Genomic DNA, 25,075 nt, shown 5'->3' with positions numbered 1-25,075 from the left:
TGTGGCTATGTCTGCTCCACCCTAGAACAGGGGAGGCCAGGAGAAACGGCCCTCCAAATATAGACCCATGTATGTGTCCTAGTGCAGTTATTAAGAGATGAACACCACCTCAAACAGCTGAGGTCAGGGAAATGATACATCCCACAGCTCTGTGGAAGAAGACAACAACCAGGGAAATGATACATCCCACAGCTCTGTGGGAGAAGACAACAACCAGGGAAATGATACATCCCACAGCTCTGTGGAAGAAGACAACAACCAGGGATATGATACATCCCACAGCTCTGTGGAAGAAGACAACAACCAGGGAAATGATACATCCCACAGCTCTGTGGAAGAAGACAACAACCAGGGGAAAAATAACCATGGGAAAAATGTATCATTGTTAACTTTTTTCTGTGGCCCGTGTTGGTCTGGGATGAACTGGCTGGTGCTTTGGTGATGAAAGAGATCATACCGCTTGATCACCCACGTGTGTACACACACACACACACACACACACACACACACACACACACACACACACACACACACACACACACACACACACACACACACACACACACACACACACACACACACACACACACACACACACACACACACACATACACACAAACAAACAAACAGCAGTGGCTCAGGTCCAGCTGGCAGGGAGTGTGGTGACGACACACTGTTCTGTACTTCCAGTAGGGGTTGGCCAGTCAATGTTACCATGAGAGAGAACCATAGGAGCAGAGCAGACAGAGGCTTCATTAGAACCTGGTGCTCATTATCCCAAACCCCACAGTTACTGTTAACACTACAAGTCAACTCACATGGTTGACTATAGCTCTCCTGTCTCCCCCCTCTTCACCCCCTTCTCTCTCTCTCCCTCCCCTGTCTTTCTTCCCTTCCTTCTCTGTCCCTCCCTTTTTTATATATAAGAGACGACTTCAGCAGTTTTCCATGTGGAAGCTAACATACAGTATATACAGTATACACAACCTTCCTCCTCTTGTCTTCTCTTAGACATCACCCCTTTAAGCCTCATAGAGAGGAAATGGATTGGTGCAATGGTGGCGGGTCTTGTAGAGAAATACAACCGACATGGTCGTGAGAGTCTCATATAGTTGGTAGGCCATTCGGACGCTACAGACAATTCTGTGGGAAGACCGATTTTCAGTTAGTGTCAGTGTTACATAGGTGGATGCAGTGGATTGAGACACATCCAATGCAAATAAAAAACATATCTCGAGCTTAAACAGAAAGAATTTTATGGGGATTTTTGTATTATGCTAATTAGATTTCCACAGGGGCACGTACATTGACTCTAGGTTAAGAGACAGAGCCCTTTGCCTGATGCTGTTCAATGCAGTGTTTAAACATCTTTTTAGGCCTGACGCCGCTCATCCATGTGTCTGGTAGAACGCCAGAGGTTGACTCCCACTCTGTAGGGTCTCGACCAGGGTTCTCTGCGCACCACGCACCCATTTCGGAGGGGATTCTGTGGTGGATGAATATTTTATGTGTCAGGGTGCACTTAGGAAAGAATGCCCAGTTGTTTCTCTATGATATCATAACCACAAGATAGAGCTGGGAGATGGAGGCCAACGGGGAGGCAGGGATGATGAGGTTCAAACACCAGTGCTCAATACATGGAAGAAGTAAAATGGATGCCAGAAGCTGTAGACTTACTAGCTTCCTCTCTAGATGGCTGTTGCATCATCTTACAGCATTATAAGGACTGTGAGGACCAAATAAAAAGGTTGATATAAAATGTCTGGTATTATTAACGATGTACTGAAAATCCATTCCATGGAAAATCTCTTTAGGAATAATGGCTGTGCCTTTCCCACCCACCGTTTCTGTTTTCTTTGGCCAATACAATAGCATTTTATCAGCAGATTAACTGAAGACATAGGGCCTTGATGCCCCCCATGTTTTTAGTGCTCTTCAGAACACGTAGATAGGTTCAAGTATAACAGATAAGATACATCAGTGTGGGAAACTGACCCTGTGACTGGTCCCTTTGAATTGAAACACTGAAGAGCAAAATGATCAACCCTGATCACCTACAAATGACATTGAGCCACAAGGAGCAGAATGCTTAAGGTTAGAACTTCTAGAACGTAGACCTGTGCCAACGGGCAACTCTTACCAAGAGCTGACCAACCCCTTCAGACCAGACATGCCAATCTCAGTGAGTCCCACCCTAACCCCCTAAAGCCCATATCAGTGGAACACAGAGACAGTGTTTGCTCAGAGGGTGCTAATGACAGCTCCTAAACGCTGACGGGTCCAGCTGAATGATCACCCGATATGGCCCCTTTCCTCCCTCACCGCTGTGCTGCTGCTTTTTTCTAACATTGAAAGAAAGAAACATATGTTCCCTTCCAATGAGAGACACATTAAACACAAGCTCTTTTTAGTAAAGGGCTGGGCGCTTTCAGGGGCAAAGTGAAACTCTATCTGGACTGCAAAGGGCAATACGTGCCTTGGCCCAGACCCAGATCTATGCTGAATATATTTGAAGTGTAAATATTTGTATTCATCGTATAAATGGACTTGGTAGGCCCTTGATAACAGACTAGAATTGGTTGAGTGCCTGTATCAGACTGAAAACTATAACGTGTCTATAAGGACTGTGCACTCTGCCTGTATACATAATAGGTGTACATAGTAAGTGAGAGGCATTATATGTCAGTCCTGTACCAATAGCTGTAGTGCAGGGTTCTGGGTAAGTTTAGCTCTATTATTATGACATGTTGATGCCAGCCTCTCCCTGTCTGATTCACAGTTTGACAAAAACAACACATTCGACTAACATGCTGCTGTTGAGTGTGTTGAGGGACGTGTGTGTGAGTGTGTGTATTAGGGAGGAATATTTCAAGGCAATAGGCCCTATACTTTCTATCCTGAACTATAAACTCTCTAACTGTTTCTTCGTCAGTCAGAAACGTCAACCTGCTTGAGAACGGCAGTTGAGAGTTTGTTGTAGTGGCGTTGGTTGGGTTGCTAGCAAACTTCCGCTTTGTATTGGAGCTCGAATACGTTTCAACATCTGTTGAGCAAAGCGTTGCACACCTGTCTTCCTCTTCCTCCTATCTTGACTATTTTGCCTCCCCCTGTCTCCTACCCTCTCTGACTTCCCCTTTCACTATCACTGGTACCATCAAGATGCCTGAGGCGTTAGCGATTACACTGCCACAGCAACGCAACCAATGACAGAGTTGGGCTTTAGAGGCTGTCCAATCATAGATCCGTTTGAGGCTGACCCAGAAGGATGTGGGTTTTATTATTGAATAGTGCTTGTGTTTAGTCTGTTTATAGTCTGGCTCTAAATTAGTCTCAAAAACACACAGACACACAGAAACACCACACAAACAATGAACTCTTTCAATGTATCTTGTTATATATTGATGTCCATGTCATGAACTGAATGGATGCAGTATTTCACTGTAAACTATCACCATGAGACAGACTACCTTTAGTAAATTCCACCATGGGATTCCATAATACTTACGTGGCTGTGACTAGTAGACTGCCACTCTACCCATGTTGGACACTGAGGTCTGCGTACCGGTGGGATTTCCACAGCCTACACCAATCTATCAGGGGAGGTTTAGCTAAGCCTGGCTCTCTCCCCAGCCTGTTACTGGTGCCTGTCTGTATGCATGCATGTCTGTCTCAGAGGCAGATGTAAGCTAGGCTTCCCCTGGGGACCATACTCAGCCTAAAATCCCCCTGTCTACAGCAGGGCTGAAAACACACTCACAGCAGGGGAGAAAAGGTGAGACTGTGTGTGTGAGCACAGATCCAGCCTTCCTGTCTTGATGAAGGGATAAGGCCGAGCAGCGGGAGTGTAGTTAGTGTGTATGTGTGTGTGTGTGTGTGTGTGTGTGTGTGTGTGTGTGTGTGTGTGTGTGTGTGTGTGTGTGTGTGTGTGTGTGTGTGTGTGTGTGTGTGTGTGTGTGTGTGTGTGTGTGTGTGTGTGTGTGTGTGTGTGTGATTAAAGAGGAATAGGGGCTATGCCTGGGGCAGGTCAGGGCAGGCAGTATGAGTGGAGGGGTGCAGGCCCACCCACATCCACTAACAATACAGAGAGGCCCGTAGCACTGAGCAATCATCTCTCTGTTGTTCCACCATACTATGTATGTATTTCCTCTGGTGGAGGGGAGGGATGATGTGTGTTAGTAGGAGGGAGGCAGTAAAGGTGGGTGAGGAGGGGTGAGGAGAGGGTGAAGGAGGTTGTTTTTCAGCACCTCTTTGGATGGTTGCCTGAGCACAACCCTTCCCATGCTGCAGACTCAGCCTGCTGAACAGAGAGGGCCCTTTCTCACCCCGGTGACAGATCATATTAAAGAAACAAGCTGCTCTGAGAGTGTTGTTTTAGCTCTGGTGAGAGGTTGTAGGGGTTACAAGGCTGTGTGTACAGGGGTAGCCAGGGCATGCTAAGCAGTGAGGTGTTGGATTAGAGGTGGGTAGGAGAGAGGGAGGGAGTGGAGGTGTCCTCGCAGATCTGTGGGAAAGGAAAGCAGCCATCGTTGTCACGTGTCAACGCAACGCTAGCAGACGTGTCAAAGGTTTCACACCTCGGTGCGCATTAACTTAAACACAAACACAAACACCTACGCACGTATAGCTACGAGCATGCAAAGGCCATTTTGGCACACACACACACACACACACAAAAACACACACACACACACGGGTTGCACGCACACCGCTCAGAGTAACAACTGACAGGAAGAAAGACTCCAGCTGTGTCAAAGGGCAGGTGTGAATTTTCCTCTGTATTTGTGTGTGTGTGTGTGTGTGTGTGTGTGTGTGTGTGTGTGTGTGTGTGCGTGCGTGCGTGCGTGCGTGCGTGCGTGCGTGTGTGTGTGTGTGTGTGAGTGAGTGATTAGTGGGGAGAGTGGAAGATATCTGCATTCCTGATTCAGACTCATTTAGACAGGTTTAGCCAGACTGGCAAAATTAGAACTGTAAAAGTAAAAGTGTGTGTGTTCTTGTGGGTATGTGTGTGTATGAGGAGGTTGCTGTGTAAATTTATGTCAGTTTCCAGTGATGGGGTTCCAAGGTCTGTCCATAAACAGCCTTTAAACAGGGGACTGGTAGCGCTGAATGTGTACAAGAATATATATTTTTATTGTTGCAATATGTAAGTGTCTTAATGTGTTTGGACCCCAGGAAGAGTAGCTGCTGCCTTGGCAGCATGGGGATCCCTAATAAATACAAATACAAATGATGTTGTACACTTTAATCTTGAATATGATCAAGGTCAGCAGAGTGCCACAGGAAGAAGCCCTGGTCACATTCTCATAGTGCAGACCAGACATTCAAATTCAGTATAAATTGATGTTTGAACCACAGGTTGAAGAAGCTTCTCTCCTCCATGTTTTCCCATGGGATTACTCACTCCTCCAGCTCTGGAACCAACATTACATCTCCAAACACCTATTATTTGCTGCCTGTTCCTTAATATGAAGTCCCAGAAAAATAAACATGTCAACCCCATAGTTTTCCAGTAAGCCACAGATACTTCTTCCCACTATCCACTCCCTCCCAAACGCCCCTCGCCATAGAAAAACGGTTTATTGTCATAATGCAGTAAGGGAGTAAATATTCCAACTCATGGGTCATTTATTTTTCTAAATAGAGATCTGAACCTTTATTAAATGAGGTCTAAAAGGTGGTAATGGCTCCCTCTTGTATGGGTGAGAGTAAATAAGGAAGAAGCAGTACATAGAGTGGGCTTATACTTCTCTCCACTGGTAGGTAAACAGGAAAGACGTTTGGGCAGTGAGTTTGGGGGAGGAAGGAGTTTGGGTATGAAATTGGCTTTTCTGTGTTTCTGAGAAAAAGTCCCTTGGCAGCCTCACTTCCATCATCAGGGAGAATTAAAAGCACTTGCTGAGGTCTCTTTATATAATTCTGTAATTCTTTGTGTGTCCACTTGCTGCATATGACATCAGCAAATACAAAGTTCAAATGTTGTTGAGCGCATTCTATGCCCCACCCCCTTCCACCCCCTGCATGTGTGTGTGTGCATAGCGAGGGGGGTGATTGTGTGTGTGTGTGTTTGTCCAACCAGACAGGAGCAGACTTGAGCCTATATGACTAACCTGAGGAGTAGAAAGGGGGCATAACAAAGCAGTAGACAATGCTATGCTCGTCCTTTTTTCCTCCTTAATAGAAACTTCTGCATTCATGTCACAAGGACTTTCAGAACAGCAAACAGAGACACAGAGGGCGTGATGAGAAGAAAAAGAACGAGTGATGGGCTGACTGAATGGTTTAGCTCTTTCTCTCTCCCTCTCTGTCTGTCCTTGGCTGAGGTATTTAGGCTCATTTGCAGTGCTTGGGCTTAAGTGGGATTATCTACAGTACACTCTTAGAAAAATAAGTGCTATCTAGAACCTTGTAGGGTTCTTCAGCTGTCCCCATAGGAGATCGCTTTGAAGAACCCTTTTTGGTCCCAAGTTTGGTTCCACTTTCTACAGAGTGTTCTACATGGAACCCAAAAGGGTTCTCCCTGGAACCAAAAAGGTTTCTACCTGGAACCAAAAAAGGGTTCTACCTGGAACCAAAAATAGTTATCCTATGGGACAGCCGAATAACTATTTTGAAACGCTTTTTCTAAGAGTGTAGTGTGTGTGCCTATTTCTGTCTGTCTGTTTTTCTCTCTCGGTGTGTGTTTGTGTGTATAGAGGGGTTTGAGGGTAGCTGAGGGGTTTGGGGTAGTTGAGGGGTTTGTGGGTAGCCGAGAGGTTTGGGGTAGTTGAGGGGTTTGTGGGTAGCTGAGGGGTTTGGGGTAGTTGAGGGGTTTGTGGGAAGTTGAGGGGTTTGTGGGTAGCTGAGGGGTTTGGGGATAGCTGAGGGGTTTGGAGGTAGTTGAGGGGTTTGGGGGTAGTTGAGGGGTTTGGGGTAGTTGAGGGGTTTGGGGTAGTTGAGGGGTTTGGGGTAGTTAGGGGTTTGGGGTAGTTAGGGGTTTGAGGTAGTTGAGGGGTTTGGGGTAGTTGAGGGGTTTGGGGTAGTTAGGGGTTTGAGGTAGTTGAGGGGTTTGGAGTAGTTGAGGGGTTTGGAGTAGTTGAGGGGTTTGGGGTAGTTGAGGGGTTTGGGGTAGTTGAGGGGTTTGTGGTAGTTAGGAGTTTTGGGGGTAGCTGAGGGGTTTGGGGTAGTTGAGGGGTTTGGGGGTAGCTGAGGGGTTTGGGGTAGTTGAGGGGTTTGTGGTAGTTAGGAGTTTTGGGGGTAGCTGAGGGGTTTGGGGGTAGCTGAGGGGTTTGGGGTAGTTGAGGGGTTTGGGGTAGCTGAGGGATTTGGAGGTAGCTGAGGGGTTTGGGGTAGTTGAGGGGTTTGGGGTAGTTAGGAGTTTGTGTAGCTGAGGGGTTTGGGGTAGTTGAGGGGTTTGGGTAGCTGAGGGGTTTGGGGTAGTTGAGGGGTTTGGGTAGCTGAGGGGTTTGGGGTAGTTGAGGGGTTTGGGTAGCTGAGGGGTTTGGGGTAGTTAAGAGTTTGGGGTAGTTGAGGGGTTTTGGGGATAGCTGAGGGGTTTGGGGTAGTTGAGGGGTTTGGGGGTAGTTGAGGGTTTGGGGTAGTTGAGGGGTTTGGGGTAGTTGAGGGGTTTTGGGGATAGCTGAGGGGTTTGGGGTAGTTGAGGGGTTTGGGGGTAGTTGAGGGGTTTGGGGTAGTTGAGAGGTTTGGGGTAGTTAGGGGTTTGGGGTAGTTGAGGGGTTTGGGATAGCTGAGGGGTTTGGGGTAGTTGAGGGGTTTGGGGTAGTTGAGGGGTTTGGGGTAGTTGAGGGGTTTGGGTGCTGAGGGGTTTGGGGTAGTTAGGGGTTTGGGGTAGTTGAGGGGTTTGGGGTAGTTGAGGGGTTTGGGGTAGTTGAGGGGTTTGGGGTAGTTAGGGGTTTGTGTAGCTGAGGGGTTTTGGGGATAGCTGAGGGATTTGGGGTAGTTAGGGGTTTGGGGTAGTTGAGGGGTTTGGGGTAGTTGAGGGGTTTGGGGTAGTTGAGGGGTTTGGGGTAGTTGAGGGGTTTGGGGTAATTGGGGGGTTTGGGGATAGCTGAGGGGTTTGGGGATAGCTGAGGGGTTTGGGTAGCTGAGGGGTTTGGAAGTAGTTGAGGGGTTTGGGGTAGTTAGGGTTTTGGGGTAGTTGAGGGGTTTGGGGTAGTTGATGGGTTTGGGGGTAGTTGAGGGGTTTGGGGTAGTTGAGGGGTTTGGGGTAGTTAGGGGTTTGGGGATAGCTGAGGGGTTTGGGGTAGTTGAGGGGTTTGGGGATAGCTGAGGGGTTTGGGGTAGTTGAGGGGTTTGGGGTAGCTGAGGGGTTTGGAGGTAGGTGAGGGGTTTGGGGTAGTTGAGGGGTTTGGGGTAGTTAGGGGTTTGGGGATAGCTGAGGGGTTTGGGGTAGCTGAGGGGTTTGGAGGTAGGTGAGGGGTTTGGGGTAGTTGAAGGGTTTGGGGTAGTTAGGAGTTTGTGTAGCTGAGGGGATTGGTGTAGTTGAGGGGTTTGGGTAGCTGAGGGGTTTGGGGTAGTTAGGGGTTTGGGGTAGTTAGGGGTTTTGGGTAGTTGAGGGGTTTTGGGGATAGCTGAGGGGTTTGGGGTAGTTAGGGGTTTGGGGTAGTTGAGGGGTTTGGGGGTAGTTGAGGGGTTTGGGGGTAGCTGAGGGGTTTGGGGTAGCTGAGGGGTTTGGAGGTAGCTGAGGGGTTTGGGGTAGTTGAGGGGTTTGGGGTAGTTAGGAGTTTGTGTAGCTGAGGGGTTTGGGGTAGTTGAGGGGTTTGGGGGTAGTTGAGGGGTTTGGGGGTAGTTGAGGGGTTTGGGATAGTTAGGGGTTTGGGGTAGTTGAGGGGTTTGGGGTAGTTGAGGGGTTTGGGGTAGTTGAGGGGTTTGGGGTAGTTGAGGGGTTTGGGTGCTGAGGGATTTGGGGTAGTTAGGGGTTTGGGGTAGTTGAGGGGTTTGGGGTAGTTGAGGGGTTTGGGGTAGTTGAGGGGTTTGGGGTAGTTGAGGGGTTTGGGGTAATTGGGGGGTTTGGGGATAGCTGAGGGGTTTGGGGATAGCTGAGGGGTTTGGGGATAGCTGAGGGGTTTGGGGATAGCTGAGGGGTTTGGGGATAGCTGAGGGGTTTGGGTAGCTGAGGGGTTTGGAAGTAGTTGAGGGGTTTGGGGTAGTTAGGGTTTTGGGGTAGTTGAGGGGTTTGGGGTAGTTGAGGGGTTTGGGGTAGTTAGGGGTTTGGGGATAGCTGAGGGGTTTGGGGTAGTTGAGGGGTTTGGGGATAGCTGAGGGGTTTGGGGTAGTTGAGGGGTTTGGGGTAGCTGAGGGGTTTGGAGGTAGGTGAGGGGTTTGGGGTAGTTGAGGGGTTTGGGGTCGTTAGGGGTTTGGGGATAGCTGAGGGGTTTGGGGTAGTTGAGGGGTTTGGGGTAGCTGAGGGGTTTGGAGGTAGGTGAGGGGTTTGGGGTAGTTGAAGGGTTTGGGGTAGTTAGGAGTTTGTGTAGCTGAGGGGATTGGGGTAGTTGAGGGGTTTGGGTAGCTGAGGGGTTTGGGGTAGTTAGGGGTTTGGGGTAGTTAGGGGTAGTTGAGGGGTTTTGGGGATAGCTGAGGGGTTTGGGGTAGTTAGGGGTTTGGGGTAGTTGAGGGGTTTGGGGGTAGTTGAGGGGTTTGGGGGTAGCTGATGGGTTTGGGGTAGTTGAGGGGTTTGGGGTAGCTGAGGGGTTTGGAGGTAGCTGAGGGGTTTGGGGTAGTTGAGGGGTTTGGGGTAGTTAGGAGTTTGTGTAGCTGAGGGGTTTGGGGTAGTTGAGGGGTTTGGGTAGCTGAGGGGTTTGGGGTAGTTAAGAGTTTGGGGTAATTGGGGGGTTTGGGGATAGCTGAGGGGTTTGGAAGTAGTTGAGGGGTTTGGGGTAGTTAGGAGTTTGTGTAGCTGAGGGGTTTGGGTAGTTAGGGGTTTGGGGTAGTTGAGGGGTTTTGGGGTCGTTAGGAGTTTGTGTAGCTGAGGGGTTTGGGGTAGTTAGGGGTTTAGGGGTTTGGGGTTGTTAGGAGTTTTTGTAGCTGGGGGTTTTGGGGTAGTTAGGAGTTTGTGTAGCTGAGGGGTTTGGGGTAGTTAGGGGTTTAGGGGTTTGGGGTTGTTAGGAGTTTTTGTAGCTGGGGGGTTTGGGGTAGTTAGGGGTTTGGGGTAGTTAGGGGTTTGGGGTAGTTGAGGGGTTTGGGGTAGTTGAGGGGTTTTGGGGATAGCTGAGGGGTTTGGGGTAGCTGAGGGGTTTGGGGGTAGCTGAGGGGTTTGGGGTAGGTTGAGAGGTTTGGGGTAGGTGAGGGTTTTGGGGTAGTTGAGGATTTTGGGGTAGGTGAGGGGTTTGGGGGGAGCTGAGGCCTAGTGTTTCCCTTTAGGGTGTTGTACAGGGTGCTGATGGGGCTATGGGTCACAGCAGCCAGGGTCAAAGAGTAATCACATCTGCCCTCTCAGCCCTACCTCTCCACTAATGAAGGTCCTAATCATGCCATGGCTCTACAGGCCTCACCTCATGCCTCTACCTGGATGGCTGAGGACCCTAGCAGACTGAAGTAATATAGCAGAGTCACTGTATACATGGTAGTACAGCTCCCTCTTGCTACACTCCTGTACCTAGTCAGACTAATGTGAATGTTTATCCCAGAATATAAGTTTACTCTGAAACCAATAAAACGTATTCAACTTACAGACCGCATTCCAGGGGATTTATCAGTCAGACAATATTTGCTCAGTTTCTAATTGCAGAAGTCAAGTGTGACGGAGAGACTGAGCCCAAAGAGAACCCTCGCCGTCGCCTCAGGTCATCCAAACAACATAGTGACATTTTTGGGGAACCATAAGATCTCACGATTTGCCTCATAAATATGCGTCCTTTATATATTTTAACGGCCCATGTCCAATTCCACATCACATCTTTAATTAGGTGTTTTTCTCTGAAGTCTTCCTCTTTGACATCAGCTCTGCTGCTATGTCTCCATGTCTGCAGGTTGTGAATCTGGGAGTTGAAGTGAGGATGGATGGCTGGGCTGGCTAGGTGGTTAGGCAGGAAAGCACCCCACGTCAGGCGGACGTGACACTTTTTTCTCTTTTGGCACTGATACGCTGTAGGCTTTTCCAAAAACACCCGTCTCCATTTCAACATCAAAGTGGCCTTCGAGAGAGCAATTGGCATCGAGGGCGAGCCTTTCATGTGATTTGTGGAGCATAGGCGTGGCCGAGCTGCTGACTTAAGAGATGGACACACCTGGCAGGTGCACACACACACACACACACACACACACACACACACACACACACACACACACACACACACACACACACACACACACACACACACACACACACACACACACACACACACACACACACACACACACACACACACACACACACACACACACACACACACACACACAAACAGCTGTGTGCACATACACACATTAACACACACCTCTCTTTGTTTACTATGAGGAGAGACTGTGCCATGAAGAAAAATAACACAGCCAATGTCATTGTTTGTCTATTTGCATACTTTGTACAGTCTGCGTGCCACATCCAAATCAAACCCCCTCTCCCCACCCCCTCCCTCAACCTTCTGAACCCCAACACAATAAATATAGGCAACAAAACACAACAATGCTCAAGTGGATTCTGTACACTCTTAGAAAAAAGGGTTCCAAAAGAGTTATTCGGCTGTGCCCATAGGAGAACCCTTTTTGGTTCTAGGTAGAACCTTTTTTCGTTCCAGGTAGAACCCTTTTGGATTCCATGTAGAACCCTCCGTAGAAAGGGTTTTACATGGAACTCAAAAGGGTTCTACCTCAACCAAGAAGGGTTCTTAAAAGGGTTCTCTTATGGGGACAGCCGAAGAACCCTTTTGGAACCCTTTTTTAAGAGTGTAGAAGTACTACAATACTGTGTGTGGGAAAGAGTGTGATAGTATCACAAAGACAGGATATGCAGTAGTAGGGCCTGCTATGACTGACAGTGTGGGGGAGTAGTTTCACTACATTTTGCAGTAGCTTTGTGATAGTTGAACTGAATTCTAATCTTGGTAGTTGTCAGTAGTTAAAGAACTGTTTTGCCATGTAGCGGTGTAGCTAACAACTTGAAATACACATTACTTTTTTTCAAAAAAGAAAAGAAAAGATGGGTGAAGTAGTTAAGAATTTCCTTTCTTTTTCAGCATCAGCCCTCTATAATTCTCACATGAAACATAGTCTTTGTGTTTAATAGGCCAAATGACATATTCTGTTCATTAACATCTGACTCCAGAGAGATCTGTTCTTGCAGTTTGTTGTCTATGACATTTCAGATTTAGATAGGATCATTTATCACACAGCAGTTTGTATGTAGCGAACTACTTTTTCTCAGTAACTAGTTCATTAAACTATATTTTTCTTAAAGGTAGCTTTAGTGTAGCTGAAGTTCTTCCAGTGTGAAGTCATTTGTAGTTTGGTCAACTACTATATTTTCAGAGTAGCTTCCCCAACACTGATGACTGAATGGATGCATGTGCATACACAGCATGTCTCTGTCTGTGTGCATGTTTATCAACAGTACACACAGTGTAGACCACCATGGCTGCCTATGTTGTCACTCACCTAGGGTTGAGCTACAAACAAACAGGCATTTTTCTCTGTTTTTTCACAGGCGTGTATGTTCTCAGCCCAGCCCTGTGTCCCTTGTATCTGGTGAGTTCATCTTTCTCAGGAACGGATTCGCTCTGGGTGAGATAAATACTAACAGCCCCTCCCCCTCTGAGGATATGTGACGGGTGATGTCATCACAGAGACAGAGACAATGGACGCTAAATACAGTTAGGAGATGAATTCAGCTGAACTCCCCAGGGAGGAAAGGGGAGAGATGGGGGAGGGAGAGTTGGGTGGGGGGACAGCGACAGGGAGGGTCTCAACACTTCAGTCATCTCGTTTTGCTCTCTTTCTATCACAAGTCTCTCGCTCTCTCTGATGCAGTCTTCTCTCTCTCTCTCTCTGATGCAGTCTTCTCTCTCTCTTTGATGCAGTCTTCTCTCTCTCTCTGATGCAGTCTTCTCTCTCTCTCTCTGATGCAGTCTTCTCTCTCTCTCTGATGCAGTCTTCTCTCTCTCTCTCTCTCTCTCTCTCTCTGATGCAGTCTTCTCTCTCTGATGCAGTCTTCTCTCTCTGATGCAGTCTTCTCTCTCTATCTCTGATGCAGTCTTCACTCTCTGATGTAGTCTTCTCTCTCTCTCTCTCTGATGCAGTCTTCTCTCTCTCTTTGATGCAGTCTTCTCTCTCTGATGTAGTCTTCTCTCTCTATCTCTGATGCAGTCTTCACTCTCTCTTTGATGCAGTCTTCATTCTCTCTTTGATGCAGTCTTCATTCTCTCTTTGATGCAGTCTTCACTCTCTCTCTGATGCAGTCTTCACTCTCTCTCTGATGCAGTCTTCTCTCTCTGATGCAGTCTTCTTTCTCTCATGCAGTCTTCTCTCTCTCTCTCTGATGCAGTCTTCTCTCTCTCTCTGATGCAGAGCATTGACGTACACAAAGCTGCTTCTCAGAAAGCACAGGGTGGTGAGCTCTGATCAAAGAGACTGGTTCACGTTGTACGATTTTGCTTGAAGGCCTATTGTACAACAAGGGCAGTGTTTGGGACGAAGTGCATACGTGTGAATGTGTTTTTGATCAGTGAGTGAGATGAGGGCTGTGTGTTTGGCAGATCATTGCCGCAGGGGAGCTTCAGTCCTGTCCGTCAGGTTAAACATTAAAAAAGCACTTCCCTCCTCCTTTGCCAGCTTCTCTCCTGGCAGCCATGCAAATGCAGGCGCTACAGTAAAGCCCTGAGCAGCCCAGCCCACTCCGCTCTGCCAGCCAGCCAGCTGACAGGTGAACGTTTGCAGGCCAACCAAGGTGGGGGCGCTCATCTCACAAAGGGATAGAGGGATAGTCATATGGTACACTTAAACTCATGTAGTGCATACTTTAGCTGAGGATATCGTCGGCTGCCAATCTGTGTTGTGTGTTTTTAAATGTTTTTTTTTTTAATACTAAAATCTTTAGGAGGAAAAAATATAAGGATTCTCATTATCAAATACAAATGTGGTGGTGCTGTTCTCGATTTAAGAGTCCACTCTTTTAAAGCAAAATTCCCCTTCCCTAAATTAAACAATGTCACTTTATAGCAGGATGGGGCCTGGCCACCGGAGTGTATATTAAATAAGCGAGGCCACACTGACGCCTTCAGTGCAGACATGACATGTAGACAGAGACAGAGAGGAGACAGCTTTACGGTATGTGCAGGGTTATTTCCAACTACAGGAAGCCAACACACTGACTTGTGCATGCATTCAGGAACACACACAGACACACAGCTTGAGTGCCTCTTTTGCTTCAGCAGTGCATGCAGACACATACAACCTGTCCTTTACTACACACATAGACATAGCCAGCAACTCTATCACATTTCACACATACGCACAAGCACACACACGCGCAGACACACACACACAGTGGATATTATGAACTATTCCTCCCATTTTCCACACTGTTCTCCTCCATTTCCAACAACTCCTCAAATAGCCTCCAGCCTGGCAGGGGGGCGATGCACCACCCTTCGCCTCCTCGCCCTTCGCCCCCTCGCCCTTCGCCTCCTCGCACTTCGCCCCCTCGTCCTTCGCCTCCTCGCCCTTCGCCCCCTCGCCCTTCGCCCCCTCGTCCTTCGCTAGGAACCCCATACCCCTCCATGTGGCACCCTGAACCCCCTGCCTACCTGCATTGGCCAGTTGGTCTGTTTTGACTCCACCCTATCCCAAATAAAACCCTTAACAGACATGAGCACAGAGCATAGCAATCAACCCATCCACAGCAGCCACTATAAACATGCACAGTATAACCATAGTGGACATGATATCTCAACAGGAGTGATCATTAATCCCTATTAATCCCAATGCTCTGGTCTGACTGCTCCTAGCCAAGCATGGGCAGACACACACCAGCAGTCTGTAGCGGTTGACTCATCCTTGTAACACAATCCTCCACAGTCTTTCACATGATCATACATTAAACCACATTGATATGCATCACTGCCCAAATGATGGAGCTAACAGCTTTAGCCTATTGGACCTCACTGGCACAGCTCACAGCAGGCAGCTCACCATCTCTTTAGAGTGTTAAGTCAACGAGCCACTTATGTGGTCAACCAGGTACGACCCTCTGACCAAAGGCAGCAGGGTGAGGCCACAAGTGTTTTGTATTTGCGGCTTGGAGACACAGCTCCTCTTAGCGGTCTCGGGTTATGCCTTAATACGCTTTACAGTTTCCTCTGACAGTGCCCCTCGCCACCCCCTAATACCACACACACACTGCTGCACCACCGAACACACCGCATTGTCTCCCATTGATTACAATTGCTGGTCAACTGTTGTTGATCCGCCCACATACACTGACAGTACACACACATACTCATGGACACACGGCTACAATTTCTTGTATCATCTGCATATGACTCATGTATCTCTTTTAGTCTGCAATGGTGGCACCCCCTTCTCTCACCCCCTACGCCAAGAATAGCCTCTCTCTCTCTCTCTCTCTCGCTCTCTTTCTCTCTCTCTCTGTGAATCCCTCTACACACAGCTCATGAGAGCAGTACATTTGACTTCTGATAAAACAAGACAAATATTCTCATGTACCCTGTAAGTACTCACGTCTGGGTTCCCTGGGCCCATCCACTGTCACTTTAATGGCACGGTGGTAGGTGGCCACCTGAGGGGGACCAGAGAAGACTGTGATGGTCAGAGTGAAGCTCTTTCCTAGGGTAGACAGAATAGAGAAGGCCTTGGTTAGTGAAGGGCATCAGTAACACAGAGTTTCAGGAGGAACATCAAACCAGAGCATGTGTGAGGGTTTACTGGCTTGGTTAATTCATTGTGGAAATAAACAGATTTTTGTGGAACATACACACTTTGTTCATAACCACCACAGTCAGCTTGCTGAATTAAAATTGCCTCCTGATATGGCTCCCTTTTAAGTTTGTAAATTAAAGGGACCACCACTTTGATGGGCTGAAATGTGGGCATGATTTGAATTATTGAGAGAATCTATTCCAGACTGTCCAAAAGGCTTACAGCGACAGTTTATTGTTCAACAAGGCAGATTCTTGCACGAGCTTCCTCGAGCTCTCCCATCTGCATGAAAGGGGAGAGAGGGAGATCGTGCAATGGTCCGTTTTTCGTCCCAGGCTATGAAGCAGCGCTTTCATAAAAAGGCATCTCTTGTTAAAGAGACTGTGGGGGGAAAGGAATCCTGGGGTGGGGTAATTGACTACAGAAATGAAAGGTACGTTTAATTCAGAGACTAGAGCGTTTTCCATTCATCAGTCTGCAACTATTTAAAGTGTAACATTTAAGGGAAATATGTGAGCACTAGGGCCAGGAGGAAGGAGAGGGATACGAGAAGGTTCTGGTTCTGGTGGAATGTCAGCTATGTGAGAACTAGTTTTTAGAAGTGTAAACAGGCAAGCTTTTAGAAATGCCAAGCCTTGAACTGAATATTCTGGTCCAGGCGATGTGTTTATTTGGACAATGGTGCAATGTTCGTAGAATATATGCTGCTGCTACTATCCCGAGCATCTTTTGAAGGGGGCGTGCGTGATGGTAAATTAGGACTAGTCCTATAAAAAGAACTTGTGGCAATGCTTGGCTGAGCATTAGGCTATAATTTGAAATTGGGCTTTGCTCTTTGTCGATAAAGAATGATCAAACCACATCTTAAAATATGTAATAATCATATTGTGTTCTGGATTTTCTTTTGTTCCAATAAACATTGATAATCCCCATAATTATACCTGCGCAATGATGGTGCGGTCTTGCAGCTATAATTGGTCCGGGAGATGAATTCATCTGATTCTCACATTCCCTAACACTTTTATTTTATCTGTTAAAATATTTTATCACTTTCTTTGTTTAAAATAGATTACCAAAAGTAGATCTACTCAGGCTAAGTTTTGCAAGTCAGTGCAACTATGACGCATGCCGACAGCTGTTTTGTATGCGATGTTAGTTATTGATTTAATTTAGTAGGCCAAATACTATTCATGGTTTAAGGATATAGGTGAGTGACTCCCTCTGCTCACCTCGTCCGCTTCTGCCCACGAACCGCAGGTCGTTGAAGCGGGCGACCTGGTTCTTCATCACCGCAGACGCGTTCCTCAGCTCTGCAGAGAAGTTCTCGTCGTTCCCCGCCATCACCGTGACCAGAGTCCCGTCGGGCACATCACCGAGTGCAACAACCTGTGAGAACTCAACGCGGTCAACCGGGGTCACCATGCTAAACCAAATACAGACTGCAACAAACCGCATCCGGTGGAATCAAAAAACGCAGCATAAAACACATAAATATTAGACCTGATTTCCAATCCATAAAAAAATGTGCCTTTTAGATATTGTTAGCAAATATTTTGGTCAAAAAATATAGGCCTATTGTGCTATTAGGTTACAACTACATGGTACGATGCTTTCTTGAAACAAGCTTGCAATTCAAACACTAATATTTTAAAGCTATGTAAATTACTTTGACATTTGATAGGCCTATATCCAAATCACTTTCCCAAATAATTTTTGCAAATACTCCTCATTAAATAAGTAGGCCTATGCGATCTAATCAAGCATTTTTTACACGTGGATATGATACAAATCAAATAGATATAGGCTTGTCTATTTTTCTAAATATTACACTTTTAGGCCACAAATTCTATTCACGTCCTGGTGTATAAATATAATTGATAACGTTCAATGTAGCATAATTTCATTGCTTCGTAATATAGGCCTAAATATGTTTTTCTGCATTGCAAAACCTTTCAAAATAGCAATTTAAAAATAACTAGCTTACCAGGTATAATAATATATGTTATCATTAGAATTATTGTTATTAAATGATCATTATTTGTATTAGGGCCTATATTGTTGGCTAATTGTTGATTAATTGTATGTCATCGCAGTTCTTGCAAATCCAAACACTTTTCTAAATCTCATATTCAAGTAAGTACAATGCAAAAAAGAAACAAGATAATTATGCCAAGTTATCACTTTGGCAGGCCACTATAATTTTGACAACTTTATTTAATTCAATTATTTAGGCCTATATTACAGAATAGGGCTCTGCGTAAAAGTAATTGTAATAGACCTACTAATGTAAGTAACTGCCTTGTTAGCGAAATGAAGCATACTCAAGAAAGCTTAAAAAATTGTATTTTACGCTTTTTCTGCAGTAGCCTACAGTAATACATCATTAGGTCGGTCATTACTTCATAAGTGCCCATTTGTAATTATGCATAATTTACCTTACCTTGAAAGCCACAGGGAGTGTCTTGTTGCACCTCCAGTGTGAGGGCAGCACGGAGCAGAGGAAGTTTGGGCTGTCTGTACGGACCAGCTCGCCAGCGTGGTCTGACAGGACGTCCACCACATTCCTGGCCTCGGGTCGTGTCCTCAGTGGTCCAGGGGTGCCCATGGTCCCGCTGCCGTCTCCAATCTTGCTGCAGGGGAACGACGTGGAGGGCGGTGTGAACCGTCTGGTGGTGTTAGGGTCTACGGGAATATGCATCACAACAGCGTTGGTCAAGGCCACTTCTCGAGGGGTTTTGACGAGTGTTCAGGGCTCTTTTTTTGGAGAATATATGTATTTTTCCCGCTCTCTGACACTTGTTCCTTTGGTCTCGGCCAATTCCAGCGGTTTACGCGATGATGGAGCTGAGCGCACGCAGCTCCCCCGGTTAATCTATCACAATAAATCCTGAACTGTCCAGTGAGTGAAGAGACTTTTTATCTTGCAGACACGATAAAGTTGAATGTTTGCGTGTTATATCATCTGCTCAGGATGTAGCTGCATGAGAAACATCGAGTTGATTTCTGCTTCTCACTGACTACAGCAAAACCACGAAACCGCAAACTTAGATCTGACCTCTTTTCCACAGTGCTCTGTTCTGGTTGCCTATAAGGCTTACACTCTATCTGCACTATTCAGCATTTAATACGATGCCCGCCCGCAATAAGATTTTGGCCTCATATTACAAAATAAATATCTATACAATGAGAAACATTAATAACAATCTATCGACTGATCGACAAACGCAAAAATATACAATTATTAATAACGTCCAGTGAAAAGGAAAACTATGAAATCCAATCGTTTGCAATATTCACGGAAGGTGACGAGTCGAGTGCTCCTTGTTAGAGATTCAACTTTATAGCAGAATTGTCCAAATATCTTGTTTCACCTTCGGTGACTGAATGAGTTCCTTCGATTGAATTGGGCTTTTTGGGTCTCGCCAGACCTCGCCGCACACACTGAAGATGTTGCCTACTCAACAAAGTAGGCTAGCTACAACAGAGTATGGAGGCTACTCAGCAATTCACAGTTCTCAACGCGAAGTACAAGACGCAGAAGTCCGATGGTTTCATGTGAAGTTTCTTTATATTCAATGTTTTTTGTTCATCCGTATCACATGTCCTGCCACCGGTTATCCTTAATGAAACTAAAAAGTAAGTCGAGATCCAAAAACTATTTTCTTGAAACTATTCTGTCGCTACGTTGAAATAATCTTGAATATCTGTATAAATGTAGTCCTTTTGCTGTAGTTAACGCAGTTGAAGGTAACAAAGACGCGCTTGAGTGAGTGGTGGTGCGAGAGTGAAGAGTGCTGTGATATTATTTACTCAAGTAATTTTAGTGTTAGTGGTTCGAGTGTGGCGATAACTTCCACCAATGAGTCGCCTGGGTTGGGCTTTCATTAGACCAATCAAAGTCTTCGGAATATAGGCGAAGTGAAAGCGCTCTCTGCTTATTCTGCCTTACACACACGATACATTATTAATAATATACTATCTATTTGTGCTTTTCTACATTATGTATCTACATTAGATGTTATAATGTTTTGCACAGTTAGACTATATTTATACTTAAAGTTATAGCAACTGTTCTCACCTGAATGGTGAACCAGTTATAATTCCCCCCAAAAGTTATTTGTTAATTGAAGATTTAAAAAAACACATTCTGTGTTATGACTGATCCCTCTTCCTTCTTTATATGACATCAGCAAAAATAATATAGGCAACCACTTTTTGAATAAATAGAATCACATAATGCATTCTGCCTATATTAGTACATCACCGCAGTGCGTTTACATACAGAGTGAAAAGAAAACAATAATTCAAGCATACACATGTATTTGGTGACTGCAGAAGAGACCAACGTCTTTAGGGAAAATAGGCCAGTCATATAATGCAGCTATATGATCTTATTATGGGCCTATACCCTTAGCCTATTTGTTTTTACGAAAAGCAATAGGCTATTTCTGAATGCAGAATTGTCAATCAACCGTAATGAGCTATTGATCATTTTAGGGGTTCATGCACCTTTCAAATGACATAACTATGGTTTATTTATCAATATGAGTTGTGAATTTATTATGATTTTCCCATTATTGTCCCTTATGCAATTCACCCTTGAGTTTTCAGAGAACGTCAAAGCCAAAGGCATCTACCGGATGATTTTGTTGTTGTTTAGTATCACGTAATTGAGAGTAGGCCCAATAGGCTTAGGCTGCATTACATTAACTGTAGTGCTGCTGGGGTTAGACACCTACTCACAAAATATGTGGAATACATATTTATCAATATGCTTTTGTTATTTTTCTTTTTTCTTTTCTTTTTAATATGTTATTTGTTCCTATATCCAAGGAATTAGAATAAATTAGGCTAAGGATGCGTATACATTAATAATATAGGCCTATACATTTTACGTAATATGCATAGGTGCATATTTGTTAATATTTATAATTATATATAATTGTGTTATCACCATGATTCGATCACACCAAATGAAAACGAATTAAAGCATACAAGCAATTTCCTCCATAGGCTTACATAACAACTACAATTTTGCCAAAATACATTAACCACAGGCAAATATTAATTGGAATTCCATCATTTAATAGGTTAGTCAGTGTATGGCACATGAAACGGCACACCCCGTTTACTCGTTCCCATGCAATGATGGCCCACAGACGCTAGTTGGCGCATTTGTCTTTGCCAAATGGACCTGCCTTAGTACAGAAGGGGTATGGAGGGAGAAACGGCATTTGTACCATCAGGGAAAATCTGAAAAAGCAACATATATACTACATACTAGCTTGCTCCAAGACGACAAAACGTGGGTCCTAGACGACAATTATTAGGCCTACCTGTGTCGAGCGTCAAGTTTTTTTAGTCAATTGACCCATGTGCTGGAATTCTGCTCGTCCGTTCCATTCTTTTCTGCATTGAAGTAGGCATCTACTAGTAGGCTTAAAATGCAAAATTAAACCACTCAATTTTTTATTCGTTTAATGCCACCTTTTAGGTTCTTAACAAGTTACGAATAAATGTACCATGCACTGTTTTACTCTTATATAGCCTCGATTAGGAAATCATTTATATATTTTTTCCCACAGATGTATGGAGACATTACATTACATTACATCACGTCTTGGGTGTGACAATAGCGCTTTACAAATTAAATGAATTATTATTATTATTATTATATATTTGCTGTTTTGTCCAACACACAATAAATTATTGAATAAACAAAGACATGACATACTGTATAGCCCATCTATATATCAAAGAGCAGTTATTTAGTAAACATATATAAGTAAAGGCCCAGAAAATCATTAAGAAGATCAGGCTATCTACAATCACATTCGTTATAGATTAGCTTACATATTAATTGTGGGGAAAAAAGAGGGGGGGGGGGGGGGGGACGTTTTAAATGTAAAATATTTGTGGATAACTTGTTTATTGGATCAAGAGGCATTTGATTCTTGGGGTTATTTTTTTGTGGTGAGATGCACAAACCCATTAAAAACCGCTCCCATCAGAATTAGGCCCTATTGTCAGAAATAAATAACATAAAACACATCATGGGATCGGATAATGCCTTGAAAGTCATTGAAGTAAAATGTTATAACTTACCTACCAAAGCACGTGTGGGGTACTTATTTGTTTGTCTTCAATTTTCCCAATATTGCATTGGTGCGCTATCTAAGTCTATAATGCCTTATTGAATTCATTTAGGTACGTGTTTGATATATAATTATACCTGATTGACAATCATTAGTCTACGGTCCTGAGGAAAAAATGACCCGTATATATTTTCCCCCTATTTCTATTGAATATGCAAAGTGTGTGTGCTTTTGTTTATTTTAGATAGGAGGGAGTGGGTTGGGTAGGGAAGGGAGTGGGTTTAGATTTACCCTTCATTTTCTTTATTATACTGATGTCAGTCAGACAGATAAAGCCAGAGTCTTGTGGGGAGAGTGGATGAGGAGATTATATACTCTTCATGCACGCGGAGACCGTTAGGAGGGAAGCCATTTGAAATCATATTTTAACAACACGAATTGGCGCCAAACGTATTGATAACAATTATCACAGCCATAGTCTATACATTTATTTGCTAGGCTGTTGTCTGTAGAGTGCAGACTGCATAGTGGGGTGAGACCTCAACTGGGCGAGCTGTCAGCAAGCCTGTTTCTTTATGAGGAGAGAATGTGAAATTCTTAATTGCTACAACCGCACTGAATGACCGCAAATATCAAGGCATGTGCCTTTTGGAGAACACTGGACATGTGTCTAAAACAGATCGTTCTTCTAATTATAAAATACTATGCCTAAAATCTTCTGAGTTTATATCTAAGTAATTAGAGAGTAACTAACTGTTGTAAACTTATAATAATGCAATTATCATAAAATGTATATGCTGTTAGCTGAAGCTGCAGGGCGCATTTTCAGGACCTACTGTCTTCAAAAGTATCGCCTATCATTGTCCGCTAGTGGGACAAATACATCGGGGATATTTCATTCGTCCTCCTGCCTCTGTTCATTATTAATATCTGACCACACGACCGACTACCCTGCGCAGCGGTAATGCGCGCTTCGGGCGCCTGTCTTATTTAGACTCCTACGTTTCAACAGACAGTTTCTACGGTTTCAGCCGCACAGAGACTAAGGACGGAGCCCGTCGTGCCCCTGAACGATTTTTAATGATTCGAGTGGGTTCAGCTCAACCGAATGCAGAACTCCTGGACGATATCTGATACCCCAGGCCAACCTCACGTACTAGACGTTTTTACCCTCTACTTTTAAAACACAGAGGTTTCAGCTATAGCCTCTATAGGCCCAGTATAAACACTACAGGCCTCCAGTATGGAAAGAGTTTAGAGGGTTAGAGTAGGAAAGGATAAAAAGTGCTCCAACCAAAATTAATAGATTCCTTATGAATATGAGAAGTTTCCTTCTCAAATTCATATTAACTCTTACTATGACCTGTGCGCTGGCATATACACCTCCAGCCATGCTATCTCTATGTTGTGAGGAACTACAGGTTTTCAAATGAAAGAGCATTTGCCTTTTCTTTTCCACTTGAGGCCTGGTTTAAAATGAGCCTAGTTAAGCCTGCCTTGCCTGCCCTGCAGAGGCCAACCAACACCCCAAATCATGGCATATCAAAGAGAGTATCAACGTTTTCTTCCTCTCCATTTTCATATGGTTTGGCGGATAATGAAGCAGAATGTAAAAACTAATAGTTAGAACATCATCCCCATTCGCTGAGAAACCCACAACAAGCCTGTTAGTTGTAAACCTACCCCTGACTCCACCATGCCCACCATGCCCACCACCCATCATATTTCATATGTCTGATGCCACTTCAAACAGGTTTTGATGGATGGGGAGACACTTTCAGATATGTGAGGAGATACAAACGTGAAATGTTAATTCTCAATATGAACCCCAGTAACCCCATAAACCCATGAGATATTTACAGACGTGTGTACATGTGCCATTGGAGGGGTGCTTTTCATTAGAAAAATGGGGCTATGGAGCAATCAGAAATAGTTTGAGGTTAAACGATGACATAAGACAAAGATTTCTATCTTTAGTGGCTGTGGCGGTCGCACATTTCTGTACATTCACAAATTACAGAACAAGCCTGACCCTCAACCCACCGAACGCATTCCTTCCGAAAAGTGTCTTCTCCTATTTCAGCCGAGGGTTTTCTGCTCAGTGGAAATATGAGTGTTCTGAATGGAAGACTCCTATGAAATTGACTTTTATATCTCTTGGATTAAATGAGCTCTACAACTGTGCTCAGGATATTTTTTTGTACAGTATCAATGGTGAATTCTGTGGTAGACTTGAAATGCTGCTATATTTAAAAAAATAAACTTTGCTATGAAATGGACTTCTGCTGCTTGATATGACAAGAGTGTCAGTGGTTAGTATTCCAAGCATGATGTAAGTCATCAAAGCATTCTGTCCCTCGTCCCAAAGCCAAATCATATTCTAGCATTTGGATGTTTACACACAGACTATAGAGAGACTTTGAAAAGTAATGCTTCAGAGAGACTGGGTAAAGATTGTTTCGTTTTGTATGGGGGTTCTGAGCTCCGATTGCTGATGCTTTCTCAAACGATGATTACATAATGTGTCAGCACATCGCAGTTGGTGGTCATTGTTGTCCGTTTTGATGTAGACCATCAAAAACCACATTGGCAGTTTTTATCATAGCATATTTATGTGTTCTTAATTGATCTAAAGCCAATTACTCCTCATCTTATCAACTTCCAGTTAGCTGATTCAGATATGAGCACCAGGCTACTCGTTTAATAATGAGATTAAACACTTTAACTTTCCTTTTTAAAGACTTAAAACTAATTTTGGGTAAATCAGAAATTGAATCACCTACACTCAAGTATACGCATGTGTCACGCCCTGGCCTTAGTTATCTTTGTTTTCTTTATTATTTTGGTTAGGTCAGGGTGTGACATGGGGGATTTATGTGTTTTGTCTTGTTTAGGGGTTTTGTATGTTTATGTGTTTTCTAGTCTAGGTGTTTGTATGTCTATGGTTGCCTAGATTGGTTCTCAATTAGAGGCAGCTGTTTATCATTGTCTCTGATTGGGAACCATATTTAGGCAGCCATATTCTTTAGGGATTTCGTGGGTTATTGTCTATGTGTAAGTTTCCTGTGTATGCACTTGTTTAATATATAGCTTCACGTTCGTTTGTTGTTTTGCATAGT

At 44.7% G+C, this 25,075-nt stretch overlaps 1 protein-coding gene across 2 annotated transcripts in view; it reads right to left on the bottom strand.

Annotated features, from left to right (window-relative positions):
* Positions 1-25,075, bottom strand: part of LOC139553705 (runt-related transcription factor 3-like) — an 89,530-nt gene that overhangs the window by 36,540 nt on the left and 27,915 nt on the right. Inside the window, exons 3-5 of one of the 2 annotated variants that reach the window (XM_071366299.1) lie at positions 18,302-18,543; positions 17,091-17,247; positions 15,649-15,768 (exon numbers count right to left, since the gene is read on the bottom strand). In XM_071366299.1, the coding sequence (XP_071222400.1) occupies positions 15,649-15,768; positions 17,091-17,247; positions 18,302-18,543 (519 nt within the window). The remainder of the gene's footprint in view (positions 1-15,648; positions 15,769-17,090; positions 17,248-18,301; positions 18,544-25,075) is intronic. The other variant, XM_071366300.1, reaches the window with a different exon arrangement.

The sequence above is a fragment of the Salvelinus alpinus genome, chromosome 25, assembly GCF_045679555.1.
Source record: "Salvelinus alpinus chromosome 25, SLU_Salpinus.1, whole genome shotgun sequence".
Lineage (NCBI taxonomy): Eukaryota > Metazoa > Chordata > Actinopteri > Salmoniformes > Salmonidae > Salvelinus > Salvelinus alpinus.
Note: the sequence above shows the minus strand (reverse complement) of the source record. Positions and strands in the feature narration are given on the sequence as shown.